The 17,255-nt window shown below is 36.9% G+C and overlaps 1 protein-coding gene across 4 annotated transcripts in view; it reads right to left on the bottom strand.

Annotated features, from left to right (window-relative positions):
* Positions 1–17,255, bottom strand: part of TMEM260 (transmembrane protein 260) — a 62,184-nt gene that overhangs the window by 27,997 nt on the left and 16,932 nt on the right. For 2 of the 4 annotated variants that reach the window (XM_007101677.4, XM_024134046.3), the window contains exons 4-7: positions 6,968–7,145; positions 5,677–5,790; positions 2,251–2,430; positions 670–710 (exon numbers count right to left, since the gene is read on the bottom strand). In XM_007101677.4, coding sequence (XP_007101739.2) covers positions 670–710; positions 2,251–2,430; positions 5,677–5,790; positions 6,968–7,145 — 513 coding nt within the window. Of the gene's footprint in view, positions 1–669; positions 711–2,250; positions 2,431–5,676; positions 5,791–6,967; positions 7,146–7,359; positions 7,451–17,255 lie in introns of all 4 variants that reach the window. The other 2 variants (XM_024134053.3, XM_024134043.3) reach the window with 2 other exon arrangements.

The following is a 17,255-nucleotide window of genomic DNA, read 5'->3' as shown; positions in this document are numbered from 1 at the left end:
CTATTTTACATTTGGTAGTGTATATATGTCAATGTTACTCTCTCACTTCATCCCAGCTTTGTATAGGTTTTAAAGCAAATATAAACCGATTTTTCAAAGAACTCTAATAGATAATAAATGAAAATATATTTGCTTAAGCTGGTTCTAATAAGGCTGGATGTTTAAAAATATGCAAGTCAAAATTGAGCCTATGGAGAGCTTAAAGGAAGTCTTAAAAAACATTAAATAAATTAATGTTTGAAGAATTAAATGAATATAGCTCAAACCAAAATAACAAGAAAATAACTGTTCAAACTGTGCTAAATAAAATGTTCTAAAATGTCTCCAAAAGAAAGAAGATATAAACAAAGAAAAAGTTATTTCTAAAGCAACAATACATTGGGTAATTTTGTATACAACTGAAAGTTGAAACATTTTCATTTTATATATTCTATTTAGTCTCCTAATAGTCTTATTTACTGTTTTATTTATTGCTCATTTTAAGCTTTATCTTATTGAAGGAAATGCTGGAATATCTGTCATTATACACAAAAACTGTTAACCACAGAGGTGAAAACTACATCTCAGAGGTACTGCTTCACAAAGAGATAAACTCAGAAATCCCTAAAATCATTTAAAGGAACTAATAAAGAATTCATTTAAAAATAGTTTAAGATATTTCATACTCACAGCAATATTTCAGACATACTGGATCCTATTTCAGATTTGGCCTAAACATAAAAAAGTTTATTTGCATAAGCATTAAACTGAAGCTTTGGTAGACTATTGTGTTTTAATTACCCTGATTTAAAAGATACATGTTGAAATATACAATGCAACTTGTCTCTTCATTCAAAGTGTTTATTTACTTCAGAGCCTTATTGGATTTTTTAGAAGTCAGTGAAAACTAAACACAGATATCCCTTAGGAATAATTTCAGAGACAATAATTGGCTAAAAATCAGTTAAACTCTTCCAGCAGGAATGATTAACACATTAATGAACTAACAGATTTTACACTTTCATTACAAAGTCTCTTTAAGCTCTTTTTTTGGGCACTTTGGTTAAAGCTCATTATCGCCTGCCTGTAATTTCACAATTATGTGTGAATTATACACATTTCAAATCTGGAATGGCCCTCCAGCAATATTTCAATGGAATAACCAATGTAAGTAAACCAGAGTATAAATTTAAAGTACCAAACTTTCTAAGTCAAAAAATAATAATTATCCTTTTATTAAATGACTTTATTATGAAATACCTCCTACATACAAAAAACATATATAATATATATTTAGGGAATAAAGAGTTTTAAAAAATCTATAGACTCACCACTCATTGAAGAAACAGAACTGCACGAATACCATAAGGTATCTCACAAAGCTCTCAAAGGGGCTTTCTTATCCCCCAGTGGTAACTGGGGGATAAGAATTTTGTGTTAGTTATTCCCCTACTTTCTAAAAATATATAGTTTTACTACTTTTTATGTATCCTTCAGCAATAGACTGTTTAGTTTTTGCATGGTTTAGAATTTTGTATAAATGGTATCATATAATATTGTAGTCTTCTGAGATTTGCCTTCTTAAGACACAGAAAGTGCAAACCATGAAAGAAAAATCAGATACAACTGTCTTTCTTAAAATAAAAACCCATCTGTTTATCCTTTCACTTTTCAGATAGCCATTACCTACAGCCACATTTAGTGTTTTCCCCTAATTTATGTCTTAGGGAAAGAAAGACCTTTTGAAATTCTTTAGAACATACAGTTCCCATTGAGTGAGATCATATTTTATGAAGCATTTACATATTTAGATCCCCCACTGAATACTAACATGAACACTGATTCATCAAATATGTTTTAAAAAAAGAAACAAATATACTCATTAAGGTATATTAAAATTTTTGAGATTTTTTCCCTTTAATCATTTCCAAATATTTTTAATCACAGACCAAGAGCCCAAAGTGATACCCAATGCTAACAAGACTGAAATGCTTCAACTGCTGGCAGCAGTCTTTTCACTGCTTGTTATCCTGAAAAATACATTCAGGATATACAACAGGATGATGTCGGATTAAGTGATTCATTTTTTTTCTAACATATGTGAAAGGCTACATTCCAAGGGGCAAGTCTGCTATACAAATAACAAATGAAAATTCCAGGTACTGTCATTGATACAAACACTGATTTTTTTTTTTTTTCCACTCAAGGTCCAGGCAGAACACTGAAGTTTTGCCACTTATTTCCTTAAAAGGGCTTGAAATATAAATTTACCAGACTGAATGTTCCATATTCTTCCCTGAGAAAATGTGTCAAAAATCCTAGCAATGTTGTCTGGTCTCCCCAGGTCCAACGGGCTTGATGGAGGTAGGATGAGATAGGAAGGTAGATATAGGGCAGCAAACCAGCAGAGAGGTACAGACTCAACTTCAACAAAGAGCCCAGGGAGAGTTCCTGCGTCAGAGCACACGGTGTCACGTGTATAATAATGTTTATTTTAGTCAGATTCATCCTGGAACTTCAAGAACACATCAAGGAAAACATCAAATATGTTTACTCAGAGCTGATCTCTCAATTTATATTAAGTCACCACAGAATACGATGTTAAACTTTCTGATTACTGTGGATTACTAGAAAATTGCATCAGTCTGAATTCCCTTGCATGGCAGGTGAAATCTGAGTGAAGCAAATAATATTAGCAAAGATTCATGAGTATCATGTTTATTGCATCTTTTACATTTAAAACCATGTCATGACATGCAGCATTGCACAGCTGAGATAACCCACTTGGAAGTGATTACGGTGTCTGGCCGTTTTTGAAAATGCCCAAAATATTGTTCTAATACTGATTCACTTCATTCCCATCATCAGGAGCAGACATCAACTATATACTTTATTATGATTGTACATTGACAATATGTTCTTTCTACTAGTGTTTTGGACATTTCATGGAAATACTTGGCACAAATGAAGCTAGCTTTTAAGTAACATCCCAGTTCATCCAAATGTTCTTTTTTCTCAGTTTACATAGGAAGGAAGGAAATTTGTTGTTGCATGCAACAGTCTTGCCTCAAGGAGAATATATTTCTCATCTTCACATTTCTAAAACAATGGACAACACTGCCAAATTTTTATAAAGATTAAGTCCAGAAGAATTCTGGTATACTAGAAAGATTCAAATAGTGGTTGCTTTAGTAACTGGGAAAAGGGTCTCTTACAAATATTGTGATTGGAAATTGTCCATTTTTCCTTTACAAAAAAGGAAAATTCATAGGTGACAGTGAATATGAGTACCAAAGTTTGCATTCACCATAAGTAGAAAAGCAGTTGACTTACATCAGCATTTTCAAATAAACATTCTTAATTGAAAATGGATTGTTTTTACTATAGTACTAATTTTGTTTGACATTTCTAAAGTGGTAATGAGATTCATAAAAATGATGGGATGAAAAAAGTGTAAGAAATAACTAATTGAAAAATATGCCTTTGCTATTCTTAAAAGTAGCTTTAAAGAAAGTAAATGTTTAGATTTTGGCAGTTCCTGCATATTATAAGGTTCAGTTTAGCATGGCAAGATGCAGTTGCTGCAGAATTTTCCTTTTGTATGGGAAATAAACAGGGAAACAATCACATGAGAACTATTTCAGAGAGTGCAGGAGAGAGGTTCTGAGTCCCAGCTGCACGTATACTGGAATCACCTGGGTAACTTTTTAAAAATATTAATATCTGGGCCTTACCCCAAATCAATTAAATCAGAATTATTTTAGGGTGGTGGGATCACACACACACACACAGATACACACAGCCACACACACATGCACACTCTCTCTTACTTACTTTCTTAAAGCTTCCCAGATAATTTAAGTGAGCAGTCAGGGTTGCAACCAACTGACTCAGGACTTCCGGCTCTGCCTTAGATCACCTGACCAGTGAGATCCAACTCCCTGTCACTTCACTGGTAGATCTTATTTTCTAGCTTCTGCTCTTTAAACAATGAAAATAAAAGGTCCTTTGAAGAGTCATACTTCCCCAAATTTCATCATTCATCAGTAGCTGATCTAAGAACAGAGTAAACAGGCTCTCAGACCAGGCTCCTAACTTGTCAACTATGAGTCTTGCATGTTTTATATAAGAATACGGCTCTACCTTCAAAGAACTAACACAAAAGATTTGCTTTTTAAGTTCATGCCAGAGAATGTACCTCTCTGATATCTAAATGCACCTCCTGTGATATCAGAAGACTGGCTAAGAGTGACACCATCAAGATGGCAACATAAATCATTCCCAACTTCAGTCCTTCTCACAAAACACCATCAGCAACTATCCAGAGACATGGCCCCACTGTGAAAATCCCAGAAACTGGGGTTGAGGCTAAAGCATACTCCTGGACCACAGAGACTGAGAAGGACTGCTTTTGAAGTGTCAGGGGGCACTCTGACCACGTCACCCCTCCCCTAGGCCAGCACAGCACTGCACCAAGAGGACTCCCCTAGGACTACAGTTTTTCCAGTGGGAAAAGAGAGCCCAAGGTGGATATCCAGCTCTCCCAGCATTGCAGGATGCTTCCCAGGAGGCTCACTCAGTTCTCACCTCGCAGGGACCACTGGGGGGATCTTCAGGGCTCAACCATTGGGGACCAGACAGAGACGGAGAAGGGGAGCAAGGCTTACAGCAACCAGTCTCCCATCTTGGCAGACCACGTTCCTGCTTGCAGCAGTGCCAGAGCAGAGATCTCAGCCAGCAGTTCTGCCCGTCTGCAGAGCTGAGCCAGTGGCTGATCCCACTGTAAAGTAATTCTGATTTAATGGATGTGGGTCATACATTAACATAATAAAAGCCATATATGACAAGCCCACAGCTAACATCATACTCAGTGGTGACAGATTGAAAGCTTCTCCTCTAAGATCAGGAACAAGACAAGGGTGCCCACTCACCGGTCTCACCACTCATGTTCAACATAGTACTGGAAGTCCTACTCTGAGTAATCAGGCAAGAAAAAGAAATAAAAGGAATCCAAATTAGAAAGGAAGAAGTGGGAATTCCCTGGCAGTCCAGTGGTTAGGAATCCACGCTTCTACTGCAGGTGGCAGGGGTTCGATCCCTGGTGCGGGAGCTAGGATCCCCCATGCACCTCAGCAGGGCCAAAAGAAAAAAAAAAAAAAAAAAAAAAAAAAAGAAGAAATAAAATTGTCTCTGTTTGCAGATGACATGATCTTATATAGAAAATCCTAAAGATTCCATCAAAAAGCTGTTAGAACTAATAAACAAATTCAGGAAAGTTGCAGGATACAAAATCAACACACAAAAATTAGTTGTGTTTTTCTATATAATAACAATGAACTATCTGGAAAAAAATAAACTATCTCATTTACAATAACATCAAAAAAGATAAAATGCTTCGGAATAAATTTAACCAAGGAGGTGAAATATCTGTGTACTGAAAACTGTAAGACATTGATGAAAGAAATTGAAGAAGACACAAATAAATGAAAAGATATATCATGTTCATGGATTAAAATAATTAATATTGTTAAAATGTTCATACTACCCAATGCCATCTATAGATTCAATGATATTCCTATCAAGCTTTATATGAAATAAATAAATAAATAAAGCAAGCCCCATGTTTTCTGATTCCATAAATGTCACAGTGGGCTTAAATAAAATATTATGAATTTTCATTTTTACTCAAAAACTTACCTTCTCTTTTAAAAGTCGAAAGAGAATCCATGGTATTATGCACAAAACATAGACTACTACTGTGTGCTGATTACATAAGCTAAGGCCACAGCAGAAAGCACCAATTTTAGCTATCTGAAAATAAATAAAAGAAAAAAATCCAAGTTAAAAATTCACCAAAAACAGCACAATAGTAAAAAGCTACTCTTTATATTAAAGCTAAGCATTTGTACGATAACTCAGGTTAAAATCAACCTCTTAGATGCAAACAGTCATGCTTTAACATGCACTAATATTTATCACTACTATTTTTTATTATTTTTTTTCATTCTCATCAAATCATTGCAGAGTGACCTTAAATTACTGTCCTCAAACTAAGTTTTACAAAGTCCTATATGATGACATGTCCTAACACTAACAGGATATTGTGTAATTCTCATTCAAGTGAAATCTAGAACTGAAGTTCAACAATTTTGTTTTACTTTTTCTCCTATTGAATTAAATAAATTGAATATAACACTTTTATTTAGAAACCTGGTTCTCCATGGGTGCTCTCTTTCTGCTATTTTTGAACATATGTTATTTTCATAATCAGAAAAAAGTTTATTTTAAACAAAAAATAAACTCTAATAGCACCACAGGTTTGTTTATGGAAGCCACAGATAAACTTTTATATTCTTCTGTTTCTATAATCTTTAATGACACAGGCTGCGCATATACTAAGATGATCTGGCACTCTTCAATGTATAGACAGTAAGCCCTTAGAAGACAGGGTTTCTCCACATTTCAAATTATTTTGATGATAGTGTTGGCCTTAGAAGTCACTGTAATCTCTTTGGGACTACTTCATTTTACAGTTGATCCTCTCCTTTTAGTTAAAAAAAAAAGTGCAAATTTGATCTTTTTTGCAATTAGAGAATAAGTCAATGTGCCATAATGGTGAATAATTTAAGGTAGTCAACCTAGGACTTGGCATCTTAAGATCACACACACACACACACACACACACACACACACACGATGGTGGATTAACCAACAAGTCTATCTTTCCCATAGGACTCAAAAGGGATTTCAGAATACCCTCATTCTCCAAAAAACTTCTGAACTCCGAAAAAAAAAAAATTCATGTTTTATAAAGGCTCTCATGGTTCATAGTAAAAGAATTGAGAATATTTTCTCTCTCAACATGCCTAGATTACCTTGACAGTAATCAGAATAGATAAACAATATCTAAACCAAAGTTAAAAAGAAATAGAGCATCTGTCTAAAAATTAAAACGAAAAGTGATTTCACTTTGATCAAAATAGGTTACCTTTGATCTTTCTTGTGTAGTTGTTGCCTCCTCAAAATGTACAGTAAGAGCCATAAGCAGCCCCACAAACAGATTGTTTAAGCTAAAAACCTCTGCTGCAATGGACCACTGCCATGTTAGACGCGAAAATGAAAACACCCCCGCAGCAAGGATTCCTCCAGCATATGAGCCAGAAAGCCTGCAAATACAGATAACATGAAATCTTCTTTCCCAACAAAAAGAACCGACTTTATTTTCCTTTTTGTGAACTGTAGCAGCAGCAATTATGACAGTCGCCCAGCACTATCCCAACACATTAGATGGTTAATACATTACTTCATGTAATAATTCCTTTCAACAGATTTTAATTATGAAGTCCACATATTAACCTATTAACAAACAAATGAACAAACCTGCTTGGCATCCTATGGATTGGATGAGGTTTAGGTCTCAGATGTAACCTTTAGGATTCAAGCCAGTTCAGAAAGCCTGAAGAGACAGTAGCTAGAGAGATAACAAACCTGTGTCATTTTTCTTGCTATATCTAAGAAGAAGAATGATAACGACGGGTTAAGTCTGAAATGTGTTTAATTGTAAAAATTAATGAAACGGTAGAATATCTGTTCAGGAACATTCACTTATTGTGGAATGTTTGGATCTAGGTACTTCCTACATTTATCTCCCAACATTTGGCAAAATATGTCTTGATCACAATATTTGGTGCTTTTAAGATCCTGTAAACTAGATTCTTAGTTTCTGATGATTTCTTCTTTACACAAAGTCAAAGTTAAAAATGATATATCTTTTAAAGAGGAGGATGGGAATGTGAATTTTAGAAACCCGGAAGAATCAAATGCTACACTTGGAAACAAATTCCTCGCCCCCAAATGGCAACAAGAGCCCCACATTTCAAATCAGTCAAGGAAACTGGATCTCAATTCAGAGATAAGATTTGAGACTGGTAATGTGGCATATCAAACCAAAACAACTTCCTATTTCACTATAAATCTAAAGCTATGAAAATTAAAGCTATTACTGAAAATCTATTGCTTACAAGCATTATTCAGCAAGCATCTCTGTGTCTAATAATTATGATATTATATGGCCCCAGGGCATTACTTTTTAGCTGTATTGCTTTGTATAAAAATTATGGAGTAATTGTATGGCTTTTAATCAATCTTAATAGAAAAAAAAAAAAAGCTAAAAAATTTCAGTATCACCAAACCTGTTTTTCTTTGAGTTTCTCTTTACAATTTTTCTGTTTTCTTTCCCTTATAAAAATTATCAGTTTCTTATTTCTTGCAGAGTACCCCATTCTCCCAGTTATCCTGATTCAGTACCCTAAAGTTATTTCTTCCTTCCAAATTCCTTCCCAGATTCCTTTCCATTTGTATTCCTATTGCCTTAGACTCAATTATTTTAATAGTTTCCTAACTTGTCTTATGTTTTTCCAACCCTTCTGCAATATAACATCATATTAAACTTTCTGAAACATACTCTTTGTGAATACTTTTCATCCCTACAGGATAAATTAGAAATGAGTTAGCCTGGAATCCAGGCTCCCAATAAACCAGACACCCCTAGCCACTAATTACCAACATGATCTCCCACCAACTAGTCAAGCTCCTCAAAATTCCCTAATAAGACAGGACTATTCCTAGCTCTGCACCTCTGCTCATGCTGTAGTGCTGAACTGAATATCCTCGCTGCTCCTTTATTAGAACTCTGCTCTTTTCTCAATTTTCTCTTCAATTCCCTGGTTTCTAGCCTATCTCTGCATATCGATAGCATTTAATTGTTTGTAACAATTATTTTGACATTGTTTTTGAAATATGAACTGGAGTTAAACTTCACTTAGATTGGAAGCATCTAGCCCCAAGCACAGAAAGGAAACTTAGCAAATGAGAGAATGAATTAATCTTCAAGTATTAGTAACATTTTAAAGGAACTTCTAAGTTTCAGCTCTCAATATGACTCTGGACAGTCAGCATAAGATACAAGATTCCCTCCTCTACTTAAAAGAAAGGAAATGCTCAAACGGAGACATGACAAAAGGACATAGGAGCCAGCTTACAGGGCTCTCATGGCCAAACTGTGGATAACTTGATCATCAAGATAATTATAGTAATAGACTGTAACTCAATGAATAAATAAGAATCTATGAATCTATAGTGATACAAAAATTGGGTGAGAAGAGAAAGTCCATGGAAGGTCAACTAATAACTAATAACTGTAGAAGAAATGATGGAATTTAAATCACCATTTGGCAACTGTCATAACAATAATCAATGGATACCAAAATAGTGGGTAAAAGGTTTGCAGTAACAGAAATATGTACATAGGCTAAAGGTATCGTCCTGTAAATAGATTAATTACAAAGGGAGAAATGGTAACTTTACAGTGGCAAACTGGACAGACACAATCTTAACCACATGATCAAAGTTAACAGCCCAGTAATGGGACAAACAAACATCATATGCTTCCTTATCTATTGCAATAAAAAGAATATAGCATCATTTCTATGGCATTCCTGCCAAAAATGCATTACCGGAATCTAAGCAAGAGGAAAGACAAACTCAATCTGAAGGACACTGTACAAAATAACTGGCCTGTATGTATCAAAAAATGTCAAGGTCTTGACAAAACACACACAAAAAATCATGAGGAACCGTCTCAGATTAAAGACACTAAAGGGATAACACAATAGAATAAAAGACATGATCTAGGATTTTCTTCTACTATAAGCACACTATCTGAGAAAACTGGAAAAATTGAATCAAGTCTGAAGGTTAGGTAACAGTGTTGTATCATTGATAATTTCTTTATTTTGAGACCTCCACTGTGGATATACCAGAAAATGTTTTTAAGGAACATATCTTGAAGCATTTAAGGGTAAAAGGATACTATGACTGCAGCTTATTCTTAAATGGTTAAAAAACAAAACAAAACAATAAATACATACCCACTGAGTCAAGGATAAAGCAAATGTGGTAAAATACTAACATCTGGGGAACTTGCGTAAAGGGTAGACAAAGAGTTGGGCTCTTCTTGCCACTTTTCTATAAATCTGAAACTACGTCAAAATAAGAAGTTAAAAAAACAAATCAGCAAATTTCCAAGATAATTTGCTAACATTTATTGAGTTTCTTGCTAGCTGTGTTTCAGGTATTGCTCTAAGTGCCTTCTTTATATTAATTCATTTAGTTTGCACAATAACCCTATGAGTAGATGTGATTTGTCTCCTTTTTTCAAATGAAGAAACTGAGGCTCAGGGAGGCCAAGTAATTTTTCCAAGTCCTATGGTAGGTAATTAAGTGGTAGAACCAGGATTGAAATTGTTAGTCTAGCTATTTAGGACCATGACATTATGGGGTGAAAGATGGTTATTTTAGTTTTAATGTCAAATAATTTATTCCAGAATAATGATACATTGTACTTTTACTTGGTTAACCGTGCACCTCCTTGAGTGAAGAATAGAACAGAAGTTTTGTCCATTATTAGAATCGTGTTTATGTCTATGTTTTATCAACACAACATACTACCAGCTTGAATTGTACACAGCACCTGTCAAGATTGATTTTAACCGTTTTTTTTTGAAAGGGCAATTAGTTAAAGTTTAAAACCACCAAAGAGTTAATTAAAGAGAACTGATATGTACAAATCCTCAGGAAGAAAACTCATGACTCACTAATCTACAATGATTTTTAACACATTATTATGCTCAGGAAGACATCCTAGTGTTTGAACTGTTGACATTAATTATTGGAATTATGAACTATGTTAACTGCCTTTTCAAATATTTCATAAGGTTTTAGAAATTGAAGAGTAAAGGTAAAATTATCAACTTCAGTGATAAAATTTATCCAGTCACCTTAGACTATTACAGATAGTTATGTACATTAGCATTTTATTGAAGACTTATCCTACAGCAGCAAGGTCTGTATAATCTGAATTTTCCCCACCTGATTTCTGTCCCACACCATCCCCCTGCCAAGGTCAGGATGGTTTTACAACAAATAATCCATATACTCTTTCATTAGATTTTTCTTGGTATCAGAGAAATAATTTGAGACTGCTGAGTAAGGTTATAGAAGAGAAGGTAACTGATTATAAAACCAGTCATGGAAATCAAACCTATAATCTTGATCTTTTTAGCATCTCAAATGAGCTTGCTTAGAAATCAACTCAGTCTATAGGAATTTGGGTTGTAGTCCTAATATAAATTGAAGACAAAAAGGTAGTGGACCTTTTCTTTTCTTTTGGTTTTGCTGCTTAACATCTAAAATCCTCTCCTATGCTTGAGGGATACGAGTTTATGAGGCACGGTCCCTCCTATTATACACACTGAAAATACGAGATACTTTTCCAATCTCCCTTGCAGCTAGAGCATGGGTGTATGACCTGGGCTCTGTCTGTCAGAATTACCTGCTCCATTCTTTGAATTGGAAAATCGTGAGGCCAAGAAGCAGGGATGGAGACAGAATCAGACATGGCTGGTGGGATTTGTGCATCATTTTCACAGACAATGATGGCAGCACTTTGAAGGGCAGTGCTCAGAATCCAGGTCAGTGTTGGTGGTGTAAGCTGGGGTGTCTGGGGCCCAGAGATGGCAGCAGTGGTGGTTTCACTAGCATACACCTGCCTAGGACTCTGAATATTTTGGGCTCAGAGCCTGGTAATCCAGCCCTCCTAGAAATTCTGCAAGCTCTGCAACTTCCTTCTCTCTCTTTTTTTTCCAATGCTAGATTTGAATGTTTCCTCTTGTAAAAAGCTTTATTGAGACATAATTCATATACTGTACATTCACCCATTTAAAGTGTACAATTAAAGATTTTTAGTATATTTACAGATATATGCAACCATCACTACAGTCAATTTTATAACATTTTCATCACCTCAGAAAGAAACTCTCTCCTTTAACTATCTCCCCTATCTCCTATCCCCACCCCCAATCTCACTGCCAGGCTTAAGCAACCACTAATCTACTTTCTGTCTGTGAATTTCCCTCTTCTGGGCTTTCTTATAAATGGAATCATAGAATATGTGGACTTTTGTGACCGGCTTCTTTCAGTTAGCACAATGTGTTTGAGGTTCATCCAACTTGTAGTATCAGTATCTCACTTCTTTTTATGGCTGAATTAATATTCCACTGTATATATATATATATATATACCACATTTTGCTTATTCATTCTTCCGTTGATGGACATTTGGATTGTTTCCACCTTTTGCCTACTATGAATAGTGCGCCTATAAACATTTGCGTACAAGTTTTTGTGTGGGCATATGCTTTCATTTCTCTAGGGTATGTTACTAGGAGTGGAATTGCTGGAGCCTATGGCAACCCATTTAATCATGTGAAGAACTGTTAGACTATTTTTCAAAGTCACTACATAATTTTACATTCCCACTAGCAATGGATGAGGGTTCTGATTTTTCCAAAACCTAGTGAACACCTGTTACCTGATTTTTTTGATTCTAGCCATCCTAGTGGGTGTGAAGTGGTATCTCCCTGAGATTTTTTTTTTAAAGCATTTAAAAAAAAACATTTATTTATTTGGTTGCGCTGGGTCTTAGTTGTGGCAGGCAGGCTCCTTAGTCATGGCAGGCGGGCTCCTTAGTTGCAGCTCTCCAGCTCCTTAGTTGAGGCACGTGACCTCTTAGTTGCAGCATGCATGTGGGATCTAGTTCCTTGACTAGGGATTGAACCCGGGCCCCCTGCATTGGGAGTGCAGAGTCTTAACCACTGCGTCACCAGGGCAGTCCCTCGCATTGAGATTTTGATTTGCATTTCCCTAATGGCTAATGATGTTGCACAACTTTTCAAGCGCTTATTGGCCATTTGTACGTCTTCCCTGGAGAAATGTATATTCAGATCTTTTGCCCATTTAAAAAATTGTGTTGTCTTTTTATTATTGAGTTGTAGCATTCTTCCCAACTTCCTTTCAGTATGTTTCTTTTCTGCTAAACACAGCCAGAGTCAATTGCTTGCAACCAAGAATCCTGACTAAAACAACCTGCCTTCCCTGTTTATTATTTCTATTAAGTCTTCAAGAAAAACTGTGTGAGGAAATTCTGAAAATAAATGCTTAAGTTGTCAGAGCTTTGTGGGACACAGAAGAGATGGCAGTATGCTTAAGAGCAGAAAGTTACGTGTGCATTCATAAAGAGAATATACTAAAACATTTTGGATGCCTCGTCATTTTACTATTTATGTTTTCCATAAAATAATGTATACAGGCTAAGCCTGTGAGAATTTCTTTGATTCCAACAGCCTTTTATAAATCAAACTGTGAATGTCCCTTCAAACACACACGTTTGAACACACCGCCTTTAAAAGTTTGCTTCATACTAAGATTCAGAATCAACCATTTACTGACCATGTAACATGTACAAATTAATGGATTAAGAAAAGTAGGGATAATTGGAAACATCTGTTGTGAGAAAACTCCACAAGCTGAGGAGGGCTACATAACAAGGACTTGTAGGTAACAAATAACACGTAATAATAAACGCTCAGCTGAGGCTGGAGACCGCAGGGACTGTGGATATGGGGCAGTAGCCTCAGTATGCATGGAAAGGTCTGCAGCAGCCTGAGCTGGGCCTGGGCAGGCTGGGCGGAGCTGGGGCTAGGGGCTTTACTAGGTAAGCAAGACAGAAGGACAAGAGGGAAAGGTGTTAAAGTACGAACCACAGGGTCTACACTGGATGGGGATGGAAGCAGAGCCAGCAGGAGGCTGATGGAGGGATCAAAAAGACGAGCAAAGGGATCTAGGTCTCAATTAAATGGAAGACAAGTGTAGGGGCAGCGAGGCAACGAGGGGCTGAAAGCTCAAGTCGGGCAGGGAGTGGGAAGCGGGTTGGGAAAGGGGACGGCAAGTTGTTGAAGGATGGAACAGGCCTGTCAAGCAAGACTGGACTCTACTGTTGAAAGGAGCCTGTGATGGAAGAGTTTAATAAAGCTGTTCTCAAAATCATACGATGTTCATTAAAATTAAGCATTTGTCTCCAAAGACAAGCAGTACATCATACAATAAGTCTGCAGGGTGAGCCCAATGTAGGAAGACAGGCGTGTAGCCCAGTGCCACATCACACGCAGGCTAACGAGGAGATGTGACACCCCACGTCAGTACACAGCAAGCTGAGTCTGTGACTGGCCAACCAGTCAAAGGGTAATGTCAGCAATGGTGAGGAAGAGGAGCTTCTGAAGACTTCGGAGGTCTGCATTTCATTCACGGGCTCTGTAGGTAGGCAGTCTCATTATATTGTTCACTGTATACACATTATCTGCGCGTGCTTCGTTTCACCTTATTGAGATGGAGTAAAATGACTAAAGAGCAAGCTGATGTCGAGGATGCTTTCCTGAAGGCAAGTTTCAGGGTCATGGCGAGGCTCAGGATTGGCTTCACACTGTCCACATCTGCAGCCTCCACCCTCTGTTCTCACCCTAGTTCTCTACTGAAATTGTTCTCACTGGGGTCCCCAATGACCATCTAACGGCCAAATACGATAGGCTCTGGGGACCCCTCTGCTGCACTGGGTCACTCCCACAGCCACACTCATTGAGTTGACATCTGGACCTCACATCCTCTGGTTTACTTCTATGGCTCTGGATCTTCCTTATGTGTTTTCTCCAAATGGCTCCTCTTCTTGCATTGAACTCCTTTAAAGCCAGTGTTTCCCAAGATTTCTTTCTCAGGACATTGTTCTCACTCTGCTCTGCCTGGGTGACTTTACTCCCCATCTTGATTTCACCTGCCAGCTACAAACTAAAGAAACCAAATGTCTCCAGAAATGCCTCTCCCTTAGTTTTGAACTTACCTTATCCCCAACTTACTGCTGTACCCTCACCACAAAGCCATCCCAACTCTGGATATTCCATAGAACCTCAGTGTCCGTACATGCAAAACTGATTTCTCATCCTCCTCCCTGAAATCATTCCTGCTCCCGGGTTCTCTATCTTAGTAAATTTCATTATCTTCCTCGTTTAGTTATCTAAGTTAAGAGACCTAGGAGTCATCACCAGAGCTCTTCTCCCCTTCTCCCTGCCAAACATATCACATCCTGCCAACTGTACTTCATCAACATTTTAAAAACTCACGCTCCTCTCTCCACCCACATCACCACTGCCCTAGTTCAGCTCATCTGAATCCTCACCTCAGGTTCACACCAATACTGCAGCTTTGCGTGCTGCCTGCTTCCAGTGCTAGGCCCACCATTGCCACCAGTGAGGGACCTCAAGCATATCTGATCTTGAACTTTTCTGCCTCCAACCCTTCAAGGATTCCTCTTTGACTATCAAGCATATCCCAAGCTCCCCATGACAACAGACAGGGATTTTCGTGGTCTGGTCTCAGTGCACCTGTAGCTTCATTTTTGACATAGCCCGTTTCGAGCTGTGCTCCAGCGACACTGAATGACCTGTAAGCCCCTGTGCCCACAGGCTCTTTCTCCTCCGCCTCTGGGTTTCTCTGCACAGGAGCTTCTCTGTGTCTGGAACATGGTTCTGCCTTCACTTGGCCACTGCCACTCATTGTTTACAACTCAACCCGGGCGTCACCTTTCTGAGAAGTTTTCCCGAAAGTTCTTTCACCAAGACTAGGGTAGTTGCTCCATCTCCAGATTCTCATTAAACTAAACATACTAAATGTGTACTGAATAGATTTTTCTGTATTTCTGAGGAATAGAATATTTTAACTGTAACCTAATCAAAACATAGTAAGGAAACCAGATGTGAGGAACTTAAAACTCTCTGAAGTATTACAAAGTCGAGAGAATTATTTTTGGACTACTGATACCACTAGATAGCCATGTCAGCATATCAGCACTTTTTAAAAGGTAAAAGTATATTGCACTTTACATATATGTGTATTTGTGTATCCCTAGAAAAGCTACATGATTTTTTGAAAACTAAATGTTTATATATATGTATTTAATTTCAGATATACTTTATCTTCAGTTTTTAATGCTCTTCAAATATCCAAATAGCAATGGTTTCTAATTACCTCAACCTAAGTCCAACCATCTCTAGTAATGCTTTATAAAATAACTTATGCCATTACTTAGAAATTATTCTTTTTTAATTGTAAAAAATTGAAAGAAAAGATGTTTTGGTAGTGGAGTAAATTTTGTTTCTTTTAAGAACCATGTCCTTTATCACTGCTGTCCTTTACTGTTATAAAAGTGATGTTTTAGTAACAAATGCGATTAAGGGAAAAAAACTAAAAGATTCATTTTGATTTTGTTACGTTGATTTTTTAAAAATAAAGTGAGGTCCATATGGATATGTCTTTCAGAAACTAGGGAATAATCATTTCATCATTCTGTACTTTAATTCAAGTGTTTAAATATTCTTTTGGCAACAGTATAGAAATAATAATTTACTTTAAAAGTTTTTTTCATATTACTTGATTTATTTCTTGTCTGTAACACAAATATTTCAAAGGGAAAAATAAAATATGGAAGGTTCACAGTTACTCATATTGCCTTTCACACTGATGTGTAAAGAAGATCCCTTACAGTTTCTCAAACTTTTGTGAAATTTCAAACGAAATACCTCAGAGTTTCCATTTTATGTCTTTTTGAGCCAAATATCAATGAATCTTTCATATCAATAAGCCACTGCGAATTTGAGATAGAAAAAGACATTAAATGTGCAGAAGACTCATCTAAGTGATGCTGCAAAAATCACATTGACAAATATGTCTGTAGGAGAATCTGGTCTTAAACTTTTTAAGCAAATAAGATGACTTAGCGGGACTTCCCTGGTGGTGCGGTGGTTAAGAATCTACCTTCCAATGCAGGGGACACAGGTTCAATCCCTGGTCAGGGAACCAAGATCCCACATGCCACAGGGCAACTAAGCCCACGCGCCGCAACTACTGAGCCCATGTGCTCTGGAGCCCATGTGCCACAACTAGAGAGCCCATGCACCACAACTACTGAGGCTGCGCGCTCTGAAGCCTGTGCACCACAACAAAGAGCCTGTGCACTGCAACAAAAGATCCCGCATACCGCAACTAAGACCCAATGCAGCCAAATAAGTAATAAATAAATTAATTAAAAACAAAAGATGACTTAGCAAGCACTGTTTTAAATCTGTTTATCAGTTTTTTTTTAAAAAGCCATGAATTCTATGAATCTACTGAATCCTTTTTTTTTTTAAACATCTTTATCGGAGTATAATTGCTTTACAATGGTGTGTTAGTTTCTACTTTATAACAAAGTCAATCAGTTATACATATACATATGTCCCCATATCTCTTCCCTCTTGCGTCTCCCTCCCTCCCACCCTCCCTATCCCACCCCTC

Source organism: Physeter macrocephalus, chromosome 11 (assembly GCF_002837175.3).
Source record: "Physeter macrocephalus isolate SW-GA chromosome 11, ASM283717v5, whole genome shotgun sequence".
NCBI lineage: Eukaryota > Metazoa > Chordata > Mammalia > Artiodactyla > Physeteridae > Physeter > Physeter macrocephalus.
The sequence above is the reverse complement of the archived record's forward strand: the minus strand, read 5'-3'. Positions and strand labels throughout refer to the sequence as shown.